This window comes from Hypanus sabinus, chromosome 3, assembly GCF_030144855.1.
Source record: "Hypanus sabinus isolate sHypSab1 chromosome 3, sHypSab1.hap1, whole genome shotgun sequence".
Lineage (NCBI taxonomy): Eukaryota > Metazoa > Chordata > Chondrichthyes > Myliobatiformes > Dasyatidae > Hypanus > Hypanus sabinus.
The window spans coordinates 42,391,744-42,414,990 of NC_082708.1; the positions used below are offsets into that span (position 1 = coordinate 42,391,744).

The 23,247-nt window shown below is 40.0% G+C and overlaps 1 protein-coding gene across 1 annotated transcript in view; it reads left to right on the plus strand.

Annotated features, from left to right (window-relative positions):
• Positions 1–23,247, plus strand: part of atp8a2 (ATPase phospholipid transporting 8A2) — a 419,615-nt gene that overhangs the window by 62,593 nt on the left and 333,775 nt on the right. The window contains exon 2 of the mRNA XM_059964171.1: positions 14,764–14,896. Within this exon, the coding sequence (XP_059820154.1) occupies positions 14,764–14,896 (133 nt within the window). The remainder of the gene's footprint in view (positions 1–14,763; positions 14,897–23,247) is intronic.

The following is a 23,247-nucleotide window of genomic DNA, read 5'->3' on the forward strand; positions in this document are numbered from 1 at the left end:
CTCAATTATTTTTTGTTCTTTAAGAGATGTCCCAAATAAATAGTTTCTCCAATTAACCAATGGGTCATTTAACTAGAATCTACTGTAATGTGCATATAATGCATTTTAACCTGTATTTAATGTTTTCCTCTTAGCCCAAATAAATAATAGTTATGCAAGAGTGTTTTGCAAGAGTTGAGTTTATTTTAACTTGCAACAAAAGGCAGCTAGTCAAATTAACAGGATTTGACTAATAGACCCTTGTGTGGAATTTCAGAAATAGCTTCACATCAATGAAAACGTTCTTCTATTTTTTAAAAAAAATAATCAGTTAAAGGTATATAGAAGAATTCTTGTTTTTTATAATTCATAACTCCTCCAAATACACGGTGATATAATCATTTCCTTGGGAATGTAACTCTTGCAGCTTTGCTGTTGAGTTATTAAAATGGGAAATATATTGCCAAAGCTTTCCAAAGTGAATTATTTCTCCACATTTTTATTGTAGAGAAGAAACCGATTAGGAATTAATGCTGAAAAGAGATCATCCTTCTAATCAATTCTCTGAAAATTGTGACTGGTTTGTGAACTGAAACTGTGTTGGTCTCAGGATGACTTTTACATGACTGTGCATTAGTGACCCACTTGTGAATATTTGCATGTTCTAATGTCCAACAATAATTCCTATCTGACATTTTACTTGCTTATTGTAAGCCACCAACTATGAATATACTGGTTAGTTCCTAGGTCAAAATGAACTTTGTGTATCATAAATCAAAAAAATACAGGGATCCAGTGGAACTGCCAAAACATTATAAAAGGTCCCTTCAGTCCAAACTGTTGTATTTGCTCCTTTAATAGAATTGAGGTCCATTTACTCTGGCCAATCCCGAGATTAACTGTTCACAAGAAAAATTGTTTGCAAAAGATTGGGAAAGAACTAACTCAGTTAAACATCTTGGTTGGTATGGGTGAATTGGGCCAAGGAGACTGTTTCCATTCTTTCTGTCTCTGAGCCTCTGTCTTCCCCCATCTTCCATTATATAATTGACTTTTTAGTACCTATGATTTATAAATTGCTGAGGTATTATTTTATTATTTTAATTGAATAGATTTTTTTTTAGAAATAAATCTTTTGTAGAAATTTTGTAGAAATCTTTTGTAGAAATTCCTTTGTAGAAGGAATAAAGGGCTGGAATCTTCTAATGGGGAACTCTTATGTTTTGTAACTCCAAAACATAAAACTTTTCAAAAAGAAAAACAAAGCCGCCCGAAGATGCATTTAATCTTTGTTTTTTGCTTTTAGTAAGTATGCCCTTGTACCATGGTGGCGTAGTGACGAATGCTATTCACGTACTTTTATGTATAACCTGCAATGCATTATGTAAACAACAAAAAATGCTTATTCCAACAATAGATTTACGATGTTATTCAAATATTACTGAAATAATAAATACACAACTCATCTCTGCTTAGCTGTGAACTCCGGCTCAATATGGAATGCATCTGAACTATATCTGTAAGATCCCTAAGGGAGTCTCCTGATATATTGAGAGCAAAGGAATTGCAAGGGACAAAATTGGTCAAAATGGTAATCTGTGCATGGGGCCAAAAGAGATGGGGTAGATCTTAAATGTAAAAACAAAAGAGGGCATACAACAAAGCAAAAATTTGTGAGAAGATAGAGGATTGGGAAGTTTTTTTTAAATAAAAACCTATGGAGAGCAACTAAAAGAATGATTAGAAGGGAAAGGATGAAATGTGAAAGCAAGCTAGCAAATAGTATTAAAGTGGATAGTAAAAGCTTCTTCAAGTATGTAAAAAGAAAATGAGAGTGGATGTAGGACAGCTGGAAAATGAGGTAGGAAAATAATAACAGGAAACAAGGAGATGGCAGATGAACTGAATGAGTATTTTGCATCAGTCTTCACTGTGGAAGACACAAAGTATTCCAGATGTTGTAGTGTGTGAAGGAAGAGAAATGGGTGCACTTACTATTACAAGGGAGAAGGCACTCAAAGACCTGAAAAACCTAAAAGTACTTAAGTCACCCGGACCAGATGAACTGTACCCTAGGGCTTTGAAGGAGCTAGCATTCGAGATTGTGGCCGCATTAGAAATAATCCTTCAAAAATTATTGGACTCTGGCGTGGTGCCAGAGGACTGGAAAATTGCAAATTGTCACTCCACTCTAAGGAAGGAGGAAGGAAGCAGAAAGGAAATTATAGACCAGTTAACCTGACCTTAGTGGTTGGGAAGATGTTAGAGTCCATTGTTAAGGATGAGGTTATGAAGTGCTTGGTGACACAGGACAAGATAGGATAAAGTCAGCATGGTTTCCTTAAGGGAAAATCCTGCCTGACAAAGCTGTTGGAATTCTTTGAGGAGATTGCAAGTAGGGTAGATAAAGGGGATTTTGGACTTTCAGAAGGCCTTTGACAATGTGCCACACATGAGGCTGCTTACCAAGTTAAGAGCCCATGGTATTACAGGAAAGTTACTAAGATAGTTAGAGCATTCGCTGATTGGAAAAAGGCAGCGAGTGGGAATAAAAGGACCCTTGTCTGGTTGGCTGCCAGTGACTAGTGGTGTTATGCAGGGGTTGATGTTGGGAGCACTTCTTTTTATCCTGTATGTAAATGATTTAGATGATAGAATAGATGGCTTTGTTGTCAAGTTTGCAGATGAGTGGTGGAGGTGTTGAGGAAACAGGTAGGATCCAGAAGGACTTGGATTGATTAGGAGAATGGACAAGAAAATGGCAAATGAAATACGATGTTGGGAAATGCATGGTCATACACTTTGATAGTAGAAATAAATGTACAGACTGTTTTCTAAATGGGGAGAAAATCCAGGAATCTGAGATGCAGAGGGACTTGGGAGTTCTTATGCAGAACACCCTGAAGGTTAACTTGCAGGTTGAGCAGGTGGTGAGGAAGGCAAATACCATGTTAGCATTCATTTCAAGAGGTCTAGAATACAAGAGCAAGGTTGTGATGCTGAGGCTTTATAAGGCACTGGTGAGAAGGATGAGGGGTGATCTCATTGTATCCTTTCGAATGGTGAAAGGCCTAGATAGAGTAGATGTGGAAAGGATGTTTCCCATGGTGGGAGAGTCTAGGACAAGAGGGTAGAGCCTCAGGATAGAGGGGCGCCCTTTCAAAACAGAGATGTGGAGAAATTTTTCTTAGCTAGAGGGTGTGTAATTTGTTGCTATGTTCACCTATGGAGGCCAGGTCACTGGGTATATTTAAGGCAGAGATTGATAGGTTGTTGATTGGACATGGCATCAAAGGTTACGGGGAGAATGCTGGGAAATGGGGTTGAGAAAAAAGGATCAGCCAAGATTGAATGGCGGAGCTGACACAATGGGCCAAATGGCCTAATTTTGCTCCTATGTCTTATGGTCTTAGATGGAATTTTTGCATCTGTGTTTACTCAGCAGACAGACTCTAAGTCTAAAAAAGTGAGGCAAAGCAGCAGTGAGGTCATGGACTATATACAGATTACAGAGGAGGAGGTGTTTGCTGTAGTGAGGCAAATTAGGGTGGATAAATTCCCAGGGCCTGACAAGGTGTTTCTTCAGATCCAGTGGGAGGCAAGTGCAGAAATTGCAGAGGCCCTAGCAGAGATACATAAATCACCCTCAGGTGAGATACTGGAGGATTGGAGGAAAGCTAATGTTGTTCTGCTGCTTAAGAAAAGGCTCTAAAAATAATCCAGGAAGTTAAAGGCTGGTGAGCCTGACATAAGTATTGGGAAAGTTATTGATAGGTGTTCTAAGGGACCTTATGAGTATATGGATCAACAAGGACTGATTAGGGATAGTCAGCATGGCTTTGTGCTCGGTAGGTTGTGTCTAACCAGTCTTGTAGGGTTTTTCGAGGAAGTTACCAGGGAAGTTGAGAAGGCAACACAGTGGATGTTGTCCATCTGTACTTTAGCAAGGCATTTACCAAGGTCCTTCATAGGAGGTTGGTCAGAAGGGTTCAGTTGCTTAGCGTTCAAGATGAGGTAGTAAATTGGGTGAGACATTGGCTTTGTGGAATTCATTGCCAAAGACTGCTGTGGAGGCCAAGTCAATGGGTATGCAAAGTGGAAATTGATAGGTTCTTGTTTAGTCAAGGCATGAAAGCTTATGGGGCAAAGGCAGGAGGAAGGTGTTGAGAGGGAAAAATAATCAGCTACGATTGAATGGTGGAGCAAACTCAATGGGCCAAATTACCTAATTCTGCTCTTGTGTCTTATAATTTCACAGCCAATGTTTTTTTTCTTGAAGGTTATAAAATTATTAGAGATGTAGTGATTGCTTTGTGTGAGTGTACTGTTCTGTACTTTTGTTGACTTTCATCTTGGCTTCAAAGGGCCAAAATATCTGGGCTTCAGTCCCATTCTGTCAAAGAGAGCAGAATTTAGATTGGGATCTGAATGAAGAAATACTGCAATGTTGGACTACTGTCTTTTAAATTGGATTATTCAATTGCTTTATTTAAAATCATGCATATCAGCTCTCTTCCATGTCCCTTAATGTATCTTTGCTAATACAGATTTTGGTTAATGCTTCATTGTTAATTTTGGAATTTTGCCTATATGCAGAATATTGACTATATCTAAAATAAAATTCAATAATAATAACTTATTTATAGAGTACTTTTTGTACAAACTGTAGTTCAAAGTGCTTTATGATGGGATAAAATGCAAACATAAAAATAAAAGGTGAACTCTGTTAGTTAAAAGCAAGGTTAAATAAATAGATTTTGAGCTGGTGTATCTCTGATATATTTTAACCTAGGTTCTGTATCTATAAGAATGAATTCTATGGGAAGCTCTGAGGTCATTTAAATAAACAAGTTTGCGCCTTAAAGTGAGTTAATTATCTGTTGCTCATGCACAAAAGCAAATGTGAACAGTAAGTTAACAGCAGGACATGAATAATCTTAGGCCAGAACGTTGACTGTTCATTCCTCTCCATAGATGCTGCCTGACCTGTTGAGTTCCTCCAGTAGTGTACTTAAGATAATTTTTCCATCCTGTAAAGATGTGACTTGAAGTTACTGGTCTTTCTGCATTTCTGTCATTTAGTGAAATATATAGTGTGACACTTATGCAAATTTTTCTCTGCTATATGAAGAATTGTCTATCTGATTTGCCTCTTTTGATTATAAAGTGTTGAAATTGTTGAAATGCTTTTAACATTTCTATTTGTTAAATTCTCTTATTTCTGCCTTGTGCAAGGACCAGAATTCTGGGACCTTTCTTTGGACTTGGGATACTAAAAGCACACAGTTACGCAATGAAGTAATGTTATAATGTGAAGTATGACTTGAGTGAATTCCATCCTGTTGTATAACTGTTAAAGATCTAAAAGGTGATTGCAAATTGGGATCTTCCTAGACTGGTTGAATGCCCAAGATGGTGTGGTCTTTCTTTGATTCTATTATGGTTATTGTTCTATAATGGATTTATTGAGTATACCCACAACAAAATGAATATTATGGCTGTATATGGTGACATGTATGTACTTTGAATATAAATTTACTTTGAACTTTGGAAAAACCTGATCAATTGATTTGATTAAAAAATAGCATAGATTGTTGTTGAATATTACGGGATTGAATGGGGAGTAGTTAAGGGATCAAGTTTAGCTCTCATTGGTCCTGGACAACATGGAACTGGAAGATTATGTTGACACTAAGTGAATTCAAAGATTCAAATTGTAAAGTGCACTTCTTATCAAAGTATGTATCTAGAATACAACTCTGAGATTCGCCCTCTCCTAGGCAGCCACAAAACAAAAAAACACCATTAAACCCATTCAAGAGAGCATTGAATACACAGCGCACGAAATAAAGAACAAATTGTACAAACAGCAACAAGTGACTGTACTACACATGGAATATCAAGCATCAAACCAGGAGTCCAGTAGTATTCAGTTTAGTTAAGTTTGGGGCCATGCTGCTAGCCAATGCAAGCCATGGAGCCATTCTTCACCAAAGCGCCCAAGTCCGCAGCGGCTGCTCAAAAACAGCAAAAAAAAATAGTAACCAGTATCCACGGACGTGTACAACATGAACAAAGTCCCCCAGAACGAGTCCAGAGCCTGGCTGATTGTTCCTGGTAATGTAGATCCCAAGACTCCTGCACTTTCTCAACAGCAGCTAGTCAAAGAAACATTGAAAAGTACAGCACAGAAACAGGCCATTTGGCCCATCTAGTCTGTGCCGTGCCATTTAAAATGCCTACTCCCATTGACCTGCACCAGGACCATAGCCCTCCATACACCTACCGTCCATGTACCTATGCAGCCTTCTCTGAAATGTTGAAATTGAGCTTGTGTGCACCACTTATGCTAGCAGGTCATTCCATACTCTCATGACCCTCTGAGTGAAAAAGTTTCCCTTCATGTTCCCCTTAAACTTTTTGCCTTTCACCCTTAACCCATGAACTCTATTTGTAGTCCTACTCAATCTCAGTGGGAAAAGCCTGCTTGAATTAACCCTATCTAAACCCCTCATAATTTTGTATACCTCTGTCAAATCTCCACTCAATCTTCCATGTTCCAAGGAATAAAGTCAATCTTTTTATTATTTCCTTATGACTCAGATCCTCCAGTCCTGTCAACATCCTTGTAAATTTCCCCTGCACTCTTTCAACCTTATTTACATCTTTCCTGTAGGTGACCAAAACTGCACACAATACTCCAAATCAGGCTTCATCCATGTCTTATATAACTTCAGCATAACATTTCATCTCCAGTTTGGAGATAAAACTCAATATTTTAATTGATAAAGGCCAATGTTCCCAAAGCTTTCTTTATGACTTATTTGCCACTACATTCAATGAATTTTGGACCTGTATTCCCAGATGCTTTTGTGCTACTACATTCCTCAGTGCCCTACCGATCACTGTGTAAGACTACCCTGTGTAAGTGCAACACTTCTGTCTTCCCTGCATTAAATTCCATCTGCCATTTTTCATTCCATTGTTCAGAAGCTGGTCCAGATCCCACTGCAAGTTCTGGGGATAGACTTCCTTGCTGTCCAATACACCCCAGTTTTGGTGTCACCTGCAAGCTTGCTGATCCAGTTAACCACATGATCATCCAGATTATTGATATAGATAGCAAACAACAATGGACCCAGCATCAGTCCCTGTGGCACTCCACTAGGCACAGGCCTCCAGTAAGAGAGGCAACCATCTACTGCCATTCTTAGGCTTTTCCCATAAAGCCAATGTCTAATCCAATTTACTACTACATCTTGAATACCAAGCGGACAGACTTTCCTGACCAACCTCCCATGTGGGACCCTGTCAAATGCCTTGCTTGAAGTCCATGTAGACAATATCCACTGCCTTGTCTTCATCAACTTTCCTTGTAACTTCCTGAGAAAACTCTGTAAGATTGGTTAGACAGGACTTACCATGCACAAAGCCATACTGACTATCCTCAATCAGTCCCTGCCTATCCAAATACTCGTATATCCAGTCCTTTGGAATACCTTCCAATAGTTTTCCCACTATTGATGTCAGCTTACAGGATCTACTATTTCCTGGTTTATTTTTAGAGTCTTTCTTAAACAGTGGAACAATATTGGCTATCCTCCAGTACCTTGTCTGTTGCTAATGATGATTTAAATATCTCTGCTAAAGCCTCTGCAATTTCTGTACTTGCCTCCCATAGGGTCTGAGGGAGCACCTTGTCAGGTCCTGGGAACTTATCCACCCTAATTTGCCTCAATACAGCAAAAACCACCTCCTCTGTAATATGATACCATCCATGACCTTGCTGCTGCTTTGCCTCATTTCTAAAGATGCTGTCTGTCTCCTGAGTAAATACAGATGCAAAAAAGTTTATTTAAGATCTGCTCCCATCTCCTTTGACTCCACGTATAGATAATCATTCTCATCTTCCAGAGGGTCAGTTTTGTCCCTTATAATCCTTTAGCTCTTAGCATATCTGTAGAAGCCCTTGGGGTTCTCCTTCACCTTGTCTGCTGGGGCAACCTCGTGCTTTCTTTTAGCCCTCCTGATTTCTTAGTTGTTCTCTTGCATTTCTTACACTCCGTACGTACCTCTTTTTTTTTCTGTCTGTATATACCTGCTATGTACTTCCTTTTTTTTCCGCTTAACCATGGCCTCATTATCTCTTGAAAACCACGTTTCCCTAAACCTGTGATGCACCATCAATAACTCACTCTGAGACGTAAGGCGAGATATCGGCTTTTATTGACTGGAAGAAGGAACCAGAAGTGAGTGACCATCATACTACGTCCTGGAGACTGAAGCCGAGCATCAGGCATCAGATCACCTTTATACAGGGGCCTGTGGGAGGAGCCACAGGAGCAGTCAGCAGGGGGCGTGTCCAGACAGGCACACGTAGTTCACCACAACCTGTTATCCTTGCCTTTGATTCTGAGAGGTGCATATACGCTTTGTCTCTCAAAATTTTACTTTTGAAGGCCTCATCCCTACCAGATACACATTTGCCAGAAAACAGCCTGTCCCAATCCATACTTGCCAGATTGTTTCTGATACTATCAGAATTGGCCTTCCTCCAATTTAGAATTTCAAACCATAGACTCGACCTATCTGTTTCCCGATTTACTTTGAAACTAATGGCATTGTGGTCACTGGTTGCAAAGTGTTCTCCTACACAAACTTCTGTCACCTGCCCTGTCTCATTCCCTAATAAAGCAGATTCAGTATCACACACTCTCATTGGGATTTCTATGGCTGGATTAAGGAAATTTTCCTGAACATATTTGACAAACTCTATCCAAACTCATACTTTTACAGTATGGGCTTCCCAGTCAATTTGTAGAAAGTTAAAATCACCTACTGTAATAAATTTATGTTTTTTGCAACAGTCTGCAATCTCTACAAATTTGTTCATCTAAATCCCATGGGCTGTTGGGTGGTCTATAGTATAGCCCCATAACATTCCTTTCTTATTCCTCAGTTCAACCCATAAAGTCTCATTAGACGAGTTCTCCAGTCTGTCCTGACTGAGCACTGCCATGACATTTTCCCAGCCTAGTAATGCCATTCCTCCTGCTCTGTCGCATCTTAATGGAATTCTGGAATGTAGAGCTTTTAGGCCTGCCCCTCCTGCAACCTAGTCTCACTAATGGCTACAAAATCATAATTCAATGAGCTCCCTGAGCTCATCTGCCTTTCCTAAAAATACTTGCATTGGAATATACGCAGCTCAGGACATTAGTTACACCATGCTCAACCTTTTGTTTCTTGACTTTGAGGGCTTAACATCTGTCTCCACAATCTCTCCCTTATCTGTTCTGGTTCCCCTCTCCCTGCAACACCAGTATAAACCTGCCCCATGCAGCGCGAGCAAACCTTCCTGCTAGGATATTAGTCCCCCTCCAGTTTGGGTGTAAACTGTCTGTTCTGTACAGGTTCTACCTTTCCTGAAAGCGAGCCCAATGATCCAAAACTGAAGCTCTCTCAAATACACCAACTCCTTAATCACACGTTAAACTATAGGATCTTTCTATTTCTGGCTTCACAAGCACGTGGCACAGGTAGCAATTGTTAGATTGCAATCCTGGCATCCTGCCCTGTAACTTAGCACCTAACTCCCTGAACTCACTTTCCAGAATCTCATCACTCTTCCTACCCATGTGGACCATGACTTCTGGTTGCTCACACTCGCATGTAAGAATGCTGAAGACTCAATCTGAGATGTCCCTGATCCTAACACCCAGGAGGCAACGTACCAACCGGGAATCTCATTCTCATCCACAGAACCTCCTTTCTGTTCCCCTAACTAATGAATTCCCTATAACCACTGCTCCCCTCTTCTCCCCACCCTTCTGAGTCACAGAGCTATACTAGGTGTCAGGGACCTGACCATCGTGACTTTCCTCTGCTAGGTCAGTCCCCACCTCCCCGTGTCGACGTTGTGCACTGACAGATGACTAAACCATGAACCCCCACGTTAAGACAGAACAAAAGTTTATTCATTGGAATTTGAGCTGAATTTTGGTGGCATGAGCAAGCGACACTGAGAACTAAATCATTCTTGAAGCACACACAATGCAAACTGAGAGTCTGCTTTAATAATCACAGTGAGTTGAAAACCTGTGCTTGTCAAAATAAACCTGACAAGATTAAACAGAAAGCATGACTCTCGATAAAAAAGCAATTAACAAATACAGTTGCAAGGCTCATGACAGAGTGATATATCTGCTTTTGAGGGGGATGACCACAGGGTATTCGTCACTGGCTGTTTAACCCCCTTTCCCCATCCCAACTGCTGCCCAGTGTCCTGTGTCCTCCACCTTGAGTGTAACTACCTCTCTTTATGTTCTTCCAATCAACCCCTCAATCTCCCGAATGATCTGGAGTTCATCCAGTTCCAGCTCCAACTCCTTAACGTGGAGTGTTAGTAGCTGCAGCTGGATGCGCTTCTCGTGAGTGAAGTCAACAGGGACACTGAAGATCTCCCTGCCGTCCCATATCCTGCAACAGGAGCATTCAACTATCCTGCCTGGCAACCCCACTAATCTACTGAGCAAATATAATGAAGGAAAACCACAGATAAATAAACTGGGAGTAAAAATCTACCTACAGATTTTTTGCCTTCTCTCACTCTAGCCTCTCTCTCCTCGCTGAAGCTTCAAAGAGCTAAAACCTCAGAATCCCCACACTAACACTGTCTACTCCAACGACAGCTGCTCCACTTGTCTCTGCTTCATTTTAATTTGTTCTTGCCAATCAATCCAGATCACTGATTGGCCACTGCTCAGAACGCCAAGCCACTGTGAATCGATGCCATATGTACCCAATCGGTGAACCTGAGTGAGCTGCGGCTTCTCATTCCTCTGACTGCTGATTGGCTGCTGCCTAAAAGTTAGAGAGAGGGAGAAGCAGATTGCTTAAACGCAGGCGAATGGTACCAACACCCATCTATCCTTTGCTCTGATCCTTGTCAATTTCAACCTTGCTCGACACCTCATTCGGAGAGAAGCAATGGAGTCGATCATGGCCTCGTGCCCTTGATGCCTCAGTTAGAAAGAAGCATTGGAATCAATCATGAGCCCCATCTCCTGGCTTCCAGATTTCACCAAACCTCACTGAACTCCTTAGGAGAAAGCAAAGTACCCGATCTCTCAATCCCATGCCATCGAAATGTAAACCACAGGTTCCAATCACACGCAGCTTAGTAGAAGAATCGTATTTGAAAGTAGTAAAAGAAGTTTGTGAAGAATTAACAGGATGTTGCTGTTGGTAGCGTGGTTTGATGGTGCCTTGCTGACTGCTATCAAATTACAAAAGATTAAAGGATGTCTTGAAAGTGTAATTTACATACTAACATCTGCATTGACATTGAGAGTACCTGATACAAGACTCGGCAATGAAGAGGAGAAGGATTAGGAATAGAATTAGGAACCTTGAGTTTATTCATTGAGAGCACAGAGGGCCCAAGGAAGATCGCAGAAGGGACACATCAACTCCCAAATTACCTACTCACCCACAGAGCTGCTCCTGTCCCACAAGACAGAATTTGCACAGCTCTGTTGGCTTCAGATTGGAATGGAAGCTTGTCATCAACAACCATGTGGACTGCTTAAGAGGGAAAGTATTCAATTAGGATTATAGTTGGCACATTTTTCTGTAGTTCCAATATCAGATTCCTGATGCATGAAATCAACTACAGCACAATCATGTTCAGATTAGTGGTGCTAATATCATTTAAGAGAAAAATACAGAATTTTAAGTTCTGGCTGTAGCTCTGCATATTATTATATAGACTTGGTTAGAAAAAAAAAGTAGGAAGGGATCAGCCTATCTAGAAGTTCCTTCTGGTTCATGTTTATTGAATGTAACTATTGTTGTTTGTAAGATTGCTCTAGTTTCTTTTCCCCTTTAAATTAACCCACCTTCAATCCTCTCCTTTGTAATGCACAGACTTCAGTAATCATCACTTTCTATCTGAGACATATCTAAAGAAAAATAGTTGACAATACATGGCTTAGTTTCCTTTTCTCCTCCACTTGTGGTTTTCAGTCGAGTTATGTAGGGAATGTCCTGAAAAAAATCTTCAATTGAAATTGTATAACTTGGGGAATTAGTCTATGGAATCTAGGAGGAAAGGGACCTGTTGCCAAGATTTGATAATTTTATTTCATGATAAAAATAACATAAATGTTGGAATGAATGCCTTAGCAAAGCTTCGCAACAGTTTACTGGCCATTGAATTCATTACCTTGGAGAAATCTTTTGGCTGAGCAGGAGAGAGGAGCTTCCATCATGTTCAATAGGGGGGCGATGAAAGAAACTACCATCTAGGTCATCGGTCAACACGTGAAAAGCTGCTGCAGAGTTCTAGCAGTGTCCTCACTAATGCAGGGTCTTGATCTGAAATATCATCCTCCACGTTTTTTGCTTCTATTTATGTTGTCTGACTCACTCCATTCTTCCAGCATTTTGCTTTTCTTCTAGATTCCAACAATCTATGGTCTCTCTTATTCTTCCTCATGTCGTTTAGGTTAGGGTACCATCCTCAGCCCTACATCTCACTCAGCATAGCCTGCCTAGTATCAGTTCTCCCAAGTACTCTCTCCACACTGTGCTTTCGGACAATTTATTACTGCAGGAACAGCAAGGCATTAGACACTCACACTAGGTTCCTTGCCCTCAGGTTCCAGTTACAGCAAAGTACAGCAAATTGGGCTTCACACTGACTTCCAGATTCTTGTTACAGCAGCACTGAGAGGTAGAGGTAGTAGAGCTATTACTTCCTGACAGTCTGATAGCGCAGTGAGGTATCAGTGTATTGTGAAAACATGAAGCAGTGTGCCACGTGAATTGAAACTGTGGTTACAATATACAAAGCACGTATGAATATGTTTAACGCAGACCTATGGGACTCAGATCCTGATTGTATCTTAGAAACTCAAGGGGCATAAACTGTCTGGCCATTGTTTAGGAAATTTTGATGGGCATGTGTAATATGTTATATTATTTCAGAACGTATGTGTAGTTTGAGTCAAAATAAAAACTGCTGTAGCAGTAAATCTTTCTGCTTCAGATAAGTAAATGCACTTTTTGTCAGAAACTTGTATATGCATATGATTTGGATACCTTAGTAAAACTCTGAAAATGCGAAGATATTTTCTGTTTTGGCATTACATGCATATTCTTAAGTTTATTAAGATTCAACAGGCACTCTCCACTGATGCAGTTTCTGTTACATTCAGACTTGAATTAACTTGAAAAAATGTTATTTCACATCCAATGTGACAGAGATTGGACATTCTATATACCACTGTGTCTGGAACCCGCCTCGCATGCTCACCTGTTTATCTGTGTCAAGCTGTAACAAAGGATCAACTTCATTCACCATATACATTTACATGTATCAGGAGTTTGCTGTGTGCAACGTGCAACATAAAACAATATTCAGCAGTTATAGAGAATTATATAAAAAATGAATACTCCTCGTGCTGCATCTCATAATAATAGCAGAAACCTATTTATCTGTTAGTGTTAAAGCTTTTAATTTACCTCGCCCCAAAGATGTGGTCTAATCAGATTTTGCTTAGATCAGTTTGATCAAATGCTTGAGATATCAGCAATATTAGACTTTGTGTCTCTCCTAATTACACCTCCTGGCTTAAATACTGTGGGTAGAAGTGGATGAAACTTCCATTAATATATTTCTTCAATAAACTTTCTTCCTCCCATCCAGGCGACTTGTTGCAGCATTTAACATAGTATCGTCAAGATCTATGACTCTTTGCTTCTCTAAGTAATGGAGAATCAACACATCCTGCTAATTGTCAGCCCCCTGCAATTTCCCTCACTACCTTTCCGAAACTGCAGGATGCACAACCTAAACATTTTTTCCACTTGAATACCATGCAGCATCTCTAATCAAGAGAATTCAAACTGTTACTGAGTTTCAGCTATGCTCACTTCACATAAAGTAATGGAGCAATTACCTGTGTTGACTCTCTTCAGATTTCCCCACTCTCAGCTGAGCTGAATCTTGATGCTAGGAATTGATATAGGGTAGTAGTCTCAATGACAATTTTACCATTTTCTTTTTGAAAAGCAGTTTTGCTTGAAGCAATACTTGGGCAACGTTTTGAATAGAATTGCAATGACAAAGCTTGACTACTGAGATATATTGAAGTGTTTACAGTTGAAAGTGCAGATCCGTCACATTGTCAGACTTAGTAAAAATGAATAACGAAACTAATCCATAACTTGCTAATACATTGACAAATGGGCTTATTGCATATACTGCAACAAAGATTTGTGGATCCCAGCATATCGGAAAGGGAAATCCTTAATATTACATTAGTGTCCACTTAAGTATCCCTTATCAGCTTGCATAATTTATAACACTGGTTGAATGGAAAAGTACTTGGTCAGACGTGCGCTTACATTGCAGTCATTTATCTGTCAGGGATATTGGCAATTCACCGGAGCAGCTTGCCCTTCCATCAAAGCATGTCCGCGTCTTCTCATTGGTCTAAAAAAATAATTCCCTCTGTACTAATAGTCATTTTGTTGCTGTGAAGGTTATTTATTTAGTAAACCTGAAAGACTGCTGATAGCTATGTGTGGGTGTCCAGAAGCAATGAACAATACATGCCTGTCAGTCATTGTGCACTGAGCATTGTGGTGCTCTCAGCAGCTTAATTTACTGCAAGTACAGCCCTGATCTTTTATCAAACTTTTATCATGTAGTATCAGTGAAAAACACTCTGCTCACTTCAAGTTACTGAGCAGGTTCTTTTTTTGTTTGAACACCAGGCTGTTCATCTTTGGACTACCAGAAAGCTGATGATGAGATGTCTAGCACTGCAAATACAGAGTTGGATCAAGCAGCAAGAGTTATTAACATTAACCTACCTCAGATAACTAAATTTTGTGATAATCATATCAGGTAAGCCTTGCAAATTTGTAACATTTATTTGTGGACTGGAATGTTTATCAAAATGTATTGTTGAGGAAGGTTTATTTTTTACACAAATGTGTGTTTTGAATTATTTATCTATGTTTGTGTCACTTGTTCCAAAATGCCTTGTTCGTAGAAAGAAATAAAACTATTTGTAGGTGATTTCTTCAAAAAAAAACTTTTTAAACCATAAAAAATGAAACTCAAAATTGAGTAAATATATTCTGTGGTAACTGATGAAATACCTGCTCAGAGTTTGCACTGTTTTGAAAGATAGAGATTTTCTGTATTAGCAATTCTCTTGCTAGCCTGTGCTCTTTAAATAGTGGTCCAAATCCAAAAATTCCCAAATTATCAGATATTTCAGATCAGTGGTGCTTCAATTTGGATTTAATTAATTTTGCTATAAATTGCAGCATTTAAATGGAAAAAAAGGTGTGTGTTACTTTTTATTTAGACTGGAGGGTTTGAATTGCATCAGGAGGTTCTTTTCAGAGTAAAGTGTACTATACACATCTATGTTTGAGAATTATCTTTTTAAATTATTAGGATGGTACTTTCATTATAAATCAATTATGGAAGATTATTTTAGAATGACAGTTTCTGTTGTATAGCTCAGGATGTATAATTATGCCATAATTATGAAGGAGTTATTTTGGTGTTGATGACATCGGGCTGCTTATGGTATCTGAAATTACAATTTGGTGACAGTTGTAGCTTCTAAACTCGTAAGTATGAAAGCACAGTTAATGGTGTATATCACTGTTTGAAATACACCTCTGTTTAAAAATTGTATCAATGTTTATATCTGATTATGAATGAGGAACAGGAATACTTGGCCCTTTGATCTTACTTTGCCATGCAAAAAGTCAGAGTTGATTTTTAAACAGTGATCTCCAGTTCTAGATTCTCCCATAAGAGGAGTCATCTCCTTCACATCCAGCTATTCAAGACCCCTCAATCTCATGTTTTAACTAATCATACTCTTATAAATCCTGGGAAACACAAACCTAGTGTGTGCAATCTTTCCTCGTAAGCCAAACCCTGTAATATTGTTTGATATCTTCAGCAAGCTGTGATTCTTCTGCAGTTTGTAATGTGAGAAATATTTCCTGGTTTTCTTGCAATGATCAAAAGATTCTGCAAATGCAAAGTGGTTGAAATTAGTATGAAAGATCCCCGTAATTTCCACTGGTCAAATACTTTGTTATTAGTATCCTGCAAAGCACTAGGAATCGCTCAGGATGCCAATGAAACTTGTTTATTTAGTAGTAGCATTGTCAAGATTTTTGTTCCTTTTTAAAGGAATTGCCACAGCTTTGAAAATGAAGCTGACAATTATCTGGTGGAAATATGACTAAACATTGAACACCAGAACTTATAAACCTTTTTGGCTTAAGTACACGAGTATTGACAAAATTCAAGTTCAGCAGGCTGACCCAGTGTAGTTTCTGTGCTGTAATGAGCACGTTATCACGTTGGTATAGTTACAAAGCTGGTCCATGCACACTGTTGGTCCTAGCATGAGAGATGACTTCTGTTTAAACTACAAAATATCTTGAAGTCTTGTAAAATGAGTAACTAAAAGATCAGTAAATGTATCTCTAATTTTCTGCAGTAACAGTAGATCCTGAGAAAAGGCACAGTTTTGAACACTGAGAAGAGCTTGATGTGAACGAGGTGGTGTGCTGATGCTGAGGTTTATTTTTATTTCCTGAGGGTAGAAAAAAATAGAGACAGGATATAGATAATATACTGGCCTGTATTTATCAATGTTGTCGTAATGAGGAGTAGCAGACATATCAAAATATTAGATCTGAAAATAAATTCTTAAAAATGTAGTTTAACCATAGTGGACAATGAATGAGAAAACTGAAATCACCATTTACAGTGCCTTATTAAAGTATTCGAACCCCCCAACCCTTTGAATTGACTTTATTACTTACATCCCTCATATACATGAGGAGTAAACTTCTTTCTTCTTCTGTCCATCTAAATGTGCAATGTGCAATTTTGATAATTTATAATAAACGTTATGTACAACAGGATAGTCAATGTAACATAGAACTACAGTTGCATCTGCATGAATTAATCAGTCTGATGGCCTGCTGGAAGAAGCTGCCCTGGAGCCTGTTGGTCCTGTTTTTTATGCTGCGGTACAATTTCCTGGATGGTAGCAGCTGGAACAGTTTGTGGTTGGGGTGACTCAGGTCCCCAATGATCCTTCAGGCCCTTTTTACACGCCTATCTTTGTAATTGTCCTGAATAATGTGAAGTTCACATCTACAGACATGCTGGGCTATCCACACCACTCTCGGCAGAGTCCTGCGATTGAGGGAGGTACAGTTCCCATACCAGGCAGTGATGCAGCTGGTCAGGTTGCTCTCAATTGTGCTTCTACCGAAAGTTCTTAGAATCTGGGTGCACATCCCAAGCTACTTCAATTGTCTGAGGTGAAAGCGGCACTGTTGTGCCTTTTTCACCACACAGCCGGTATGTACAGACCACGTGAGCTCCTCAGTGATGTTTATGCTGAGGAACTTAAAGCTGTTCACCCTCTCAACCCCAGGTCCACTCATGTCAATAGGGGTCAGCCCGTCTCCATTCCTCTGCAGTCCACAACCAGCTCCTTTGTTTTTGCGACATTGAGGGAGAGGTTGTTTTCTTGACACCACTGTGTCAGGTTGATGACTTCCTCGCTGTAGGCTTGAGATTAGGCCAATCAGTGTAGTGTCATCAGTAAATTTAATTAGCAAATTGGTGCTGTGTGTGGCAACACAGTCATGGGTATACAGAGAGTAAAGGAGGGGGCTCAGTACACAGTCCTGAGGGGCAGAGGTGAGGGTGCCAGGATCTGACAGGAAGTCCAGGATCCAGCTGAACAAGGCAGGGTGAAGGCCGAGGTCTCTGAGCTTCTTGTCAAGTCTGGAGGGAATTATGGTGTTGAATGCTGAACTGTAGTCCAAAAACAGCATTCTTAGATAAGCATCCTTCTTCTCCAGTTGTGTTAAGATGGTGTGTAGAGCGATGGCTATTGCGTTACTTTTGTTCACATAAGTGAGTATTACAACCAGGAATTTTGATTAATTTAACTTAGAATTTTTATTTGTAAATCACGTGCTCATTTTTTCCACAGTAAAGCCCAAAAAACAGGGAAAATTGTAAAGCATGAAGAACTAAAAATTCAAAAACAGATATGTCTGCAGTTCAGAAGTATTCATCCTGTTTGCTCAGTACTTGGGTGAACTTCATCAACGGTTGTAGCCACTAACTTCTGCAGCTTATTCAAAGTCACTGTTGGCAACACAGTAGTTTCTCTTACAAGTGCCATCTTTCTCCTGCAATTAAGCTTACCTAGGCAGTCTGGCAGCAGTTTCATTTTTTACCATGTCTTCATGATGGACTGCACTGAGCTCTGAGGTATGCTCAGTACCTTTGAGGTAGTCTTGTACCCTTCGCCTGATTTCTGCTTCTCTATTATCAATTCCCTGATTTTCCGTGAATGTTCTTTTGTCTTCAATTTGGTTTGGTCTGTTGAAAATCTATATAAAAAATAATCTGCCATACTGTTGGACTATACAGAGATAAGAGTATTTATTCAGGCAATCTTCCAATATCCAATGAATTGGGTGAGTTGGGTAAGGTAATTGCATCTGTGGAAAGTTAGAATAGTACATACAGAGGGGATGAATACTTTAGCCTCTCAATTTTGTTTTTTAATTTTTAGTAAATTGGTGACAGGTTGGGAGTTTTCTTTTGATTCGACATGATACACTATGTTTTGTAGTTTGGCTAAAATGTCCTACTTCAATATATTTTAAATTTAGAAAATGAGACAGTAAAATGTGAAAGTAGTTGTGGGTTTAAATACTTTTTCAAGGGATTGTATTAACATCAACTAGGAATTCCAGTTTTCTATGTTTTTTTTCCATCTTTAATGTTGCAGAGTGTGGAAATGGATTGATTTATTATTATCCCTTTCTCAATCTTCCATCTTCATCTCTAGAGACAGACTATCTACTGATATATGTAATAATCTTTAATAAATCCACTGACTATCACAGCTATCTGGACTATAGCTTTTCCCACCCTTCTCTCAGCCACACCTGTCTCCACTGCATCTGCTCTCAGGGTGAGGCTTTTCATTCCAGAACTACTGAGATGTCTGACTTCCTCAAAGAAAGTGGCTTCCCTTCCTCCACTATCAATGCTGCCCTCACCTGCATCTCTCCCATTTCACACACATCTGTCCTCACCCCATCCTCTCGCTACTACAGCAGGGATAGGGTTGCTCATGTCCTCGACCCAATAGCTTCTGCATCCAGCACATAGTTACATAGAAACATAGAAAACCGACAGCACAATACAGGCCCTTCGGCCCACAAGGCTGTGCCAAACATGTCCCTACTTTAGAAATTACTAGGCTTACCTATAGCCCTCTATTTTACTAAGCTCCATGTACCTATCTAAAAGCCTCTTAAAAGACATCATATCGGCCTCCACCACTGTTGCTGGCAGCCCATTCCACGCACTCATCACTCTCTGAGTAAAAAAACTTATCCCTGATATCTTCTCTGTAATTTCTTCCCAGCACCTTAAACCTGTGACCTCTTGTGGCAACCATTTCATCCCTGGGAAAAAAGCCTCTGACTAATCACATGATCAATGCCTCTCATCATCGTCTACACCTCTATCAGGTCACTTCTCATCCCCCTTCACTCCAAGGAGAAAAGGTCGAATTCATTCAACCTATTCTCAAAAGGCATGCTCCGCAATCCAGGCAACATCCTTGTAAATCCTTGTAAATCTCCTCTGCACCCTTTCTATGGTTTTCACATCCTTCCTGTAGTGAGGTGACCAAAACTGAGCACAGTACTCCAAATGGAGTCTGACCAGGGTCCTATATAGCTGTATATTACCTCTCAGCTCTTAAATTCAATTCAATTCAATTCAATTGATGAAGGCCAATAGACCGTATGCCTTCTTAACCACAGAGTCAACCTGTGCAGCTGCTTTGAGTGTCCTATAGACTCGTACCCCAAGATCCCTCTGATCCTCCACACTGCCATGAGTCTTACCATTAATACTATATTCTGCCATCATATTTCAGATTCAGATTCAGTTTATTGCCATTTAGAAACTACAAATGCAATGCAGTTAAAAAATGAGACAACGTTCCCCCAGAATGGTATCACAAAAGCATATGACAAAACAGTCTACACCAGAAAATCCACATAACGTTTGGCAATCCCCAATCCAGAGTCCAGAGAGGCTGCTGTGTATTAATATCGCGCTACCATCTTAGCGCATTCCCCGGAAAAGAGCTCCAAATCCACCAGACAAAAAAGACCAAAAACTAAAGCTACAAAACCTGCACAAAACCACATAATTACAACATATAGTTACAACAGTGCAAACAATAGCATAATTGATAAAAAAAAAACAGACTATGGGCACAGTAAAAATAGTCCAAGATGTTAAAGGACTGTAAGTTCAAAAGAAATCACTACACAGTTTCCACAAGTCCCCAGGGTCCTGACAGACTCGCCATCCCACGCCGGCGGCAGAAGGGAATACCCCTGCTATGGACTTCCAAGGCACTGTCCGACTCAGACTTGCAGACGCAGCACACACCAAAATGAACCACTTCACACTTATCTGGGTTGAACTCCATCAGCCACTTCTCAGCCCAGTTTTGCATCCTATCAATGTCCCGCTGTAACCTCTGACAGCCCTCCACACCATCCACAACACCTCCAACCTTTGAGTCATCAGCAAACTTACAAACCCATCCCTCCACTTCCTCATCCAGGTCATTTATAAAAATCATGAAGAGTAAGGGTCCCAGAACAGATCCCTGAGGCACTCCACTGTTGACTGACCTCCGTGCAGAATATGACCCATCTATAACCACTCTTTACCTTCTGTGGGCAAGCCAGTTCTGGATCCACAAAGCAATGTCCCGTTGGATCCCATGCCTCTTTACTTTCTCAGTAAGCCTTGCATGGGATACCTTATCAAATGCCTTGCTGAAATCCATATACACTACACCTACTGCTCTTACTTCATCAATGTGTTTAGTCACATCCTCAAAAAATTGAATCAGGCTCGTAAGGCACGACCTGCCCTTGACAAAGCTATGCTGACTACTCCTAATCATATTATGCCTTTCCAAATGTACATAAATTCTGCCTCTCAGGATCTTCTCCATCAACTTACCAACTACTGAGGTAAGACTCACTGGTCTATAATTTCCTAGGCTATTTCTACTCCCTTTCTTGAATAAAGGAACAACATCCGCAACCCTCCAATCCTCTGGAACCTCTCTCGTCCCCATTGATGATGCAACGATAATCGCCAGAGGCTCAGCAATCTCCTCCCTCGCCTCCCACAGTAGCCTGGGGTACATTACATCCAGTCCCGGTGACTTATCCAACTTGATGCTTTCCAAAAGCTCCAGCACATCCTCTTTCTTAATATGAAGCTTAAGCTTTTCATTTGCTGCAAGTCATCACTACAATCACTAAGATCCTTTTCCATAGTGAATACTGAAGTAAAGAATTCATTAAGTACCTCTGCTATTTCCTCTGGTTCTGTACACACTTTCCCACTGTCACACTTGATAGGTCCTATTCTTTCACGTCTTATCCTCTTGCTCTTCACATACTTGTAGAATGCCTTGGGGTTTTCCTTAATCCTGCCCACCAAGGCCTTCTCATGGCCCCTTGTGGCTCTCCTAATTTCCTTCTTAAGCTCCTTCCTAGTAGCCTTATAATCTTCTAGATCTCTAACATTACCTAGCTCTCTGAACCTTTTGTAAGCATTTCTTCTTGACTAGATTTATTATAGACTTTGTGCACTACGGTTCATGTACCCGACCATAAATTCGCTGTCTCATTGGAACGTACCTGTACAGAATGCTACACAAAAATATCCCCTGAATATTTGCCACATTTCTTCCATACTTTTCCAGAGAACATCTGTTTCCAATTTAAACCTCCAATTTCCAGTCTGATAGCCTCATAATTCCCCTTACTCCAATTAAACTTTTTTCTAACTTGTCTGTTCCTATCTCTCTCCAATGCTATTGTAAAGGAGATAGAATTGTGATCACTATCTCCAAAATGCTCTCCCACTAAGAGATCTGACACCCGACCAGGTTCATTTCCCAATACCAAATCAAGTACAGTCTCTCCTCTTGCAGGCTTATCTACATATTGTGTCAAGAAACTTTCCTGAACACATCTAACAAACTCCACCCCATCTAAATTCCTTGCTCTAGGGAGATGCCAATTGATATTTGGGAAATTAAGATCTCCCATCATGACAACTTATTATTACACCTTTCCAGGATCTGTTTCCCTATCTGCTCCTCGATAACCCTGTTATTATTGGGCGGCCTATAAAAAACACCGTAAAGTTATTGACCCCTTCCTGTTCCTAACCTCCACCCACAGAGACCCCATAGACAATCTCTCCATGGCGTCCACCTTTTCTGCAGCCATGACACTATCTCTGAACAACCTCCAAAACTTCCATCATCTCCAACAGGATTCCACCACCAAGCACATATTTCCCTCCTCCCCACTTGCTTCTTTCCACCAGAAAGACCACCTTAAACTATATTTATGGTCTTGGAGGGGGAAAAGAAGTAGATAGCAATTGGTTTAATGGGAATGAGGTGGACTGAGTGAGCAAGATTCACAGTAGGGAAATTCTTAATGAATTATCTGTTGAGACAAAGAGATGAGGTAAGTTTACTAAGGATTGAACTAGGGGCTGGTCAGGTGAAGGATTGTTCAACTGAAGATTGTAACAAGCTTTTGTTTAGGTTAAAGGTGCAGTGAAGGGATGTGATGTTAATGAGGTGGATGAATGCTGCATTTGTGATGCTGCTGGACTAGGACAGGTATTTGTATAAATTTCAAGATTGGAAGCAGTTCAGATTAATCTGAGATGGTGTTCATAAAAACATAAGAAATAGGAATATGAATAGGCAATCTAGCCCATTAAACCTATTCTAACATTCAATAAGATAATGGCTGATCTGACCATGGACTCATCTCCACCTATTTGCTTTTCCTCATAACTCTTAATTCCCTTACTATGCAAAAATCTATCCAACCTAGACTTAACTATATTTACTGAGGTAACCTCCACTGCTTCATTGGGCAGAGAGTTCCACAGATTCACGACTATTTGGGAAAAGCAGTTTCTCCTCATCTCTGTTCTAAATTTACTCCCCCAGATATTGAGGCTATGTCACCTAATTCTAGTCTTACCTACAGTGGAAACTTTCCTGCCTCTGTCTTATCTATCCCGTTCATAATTGTATGTTT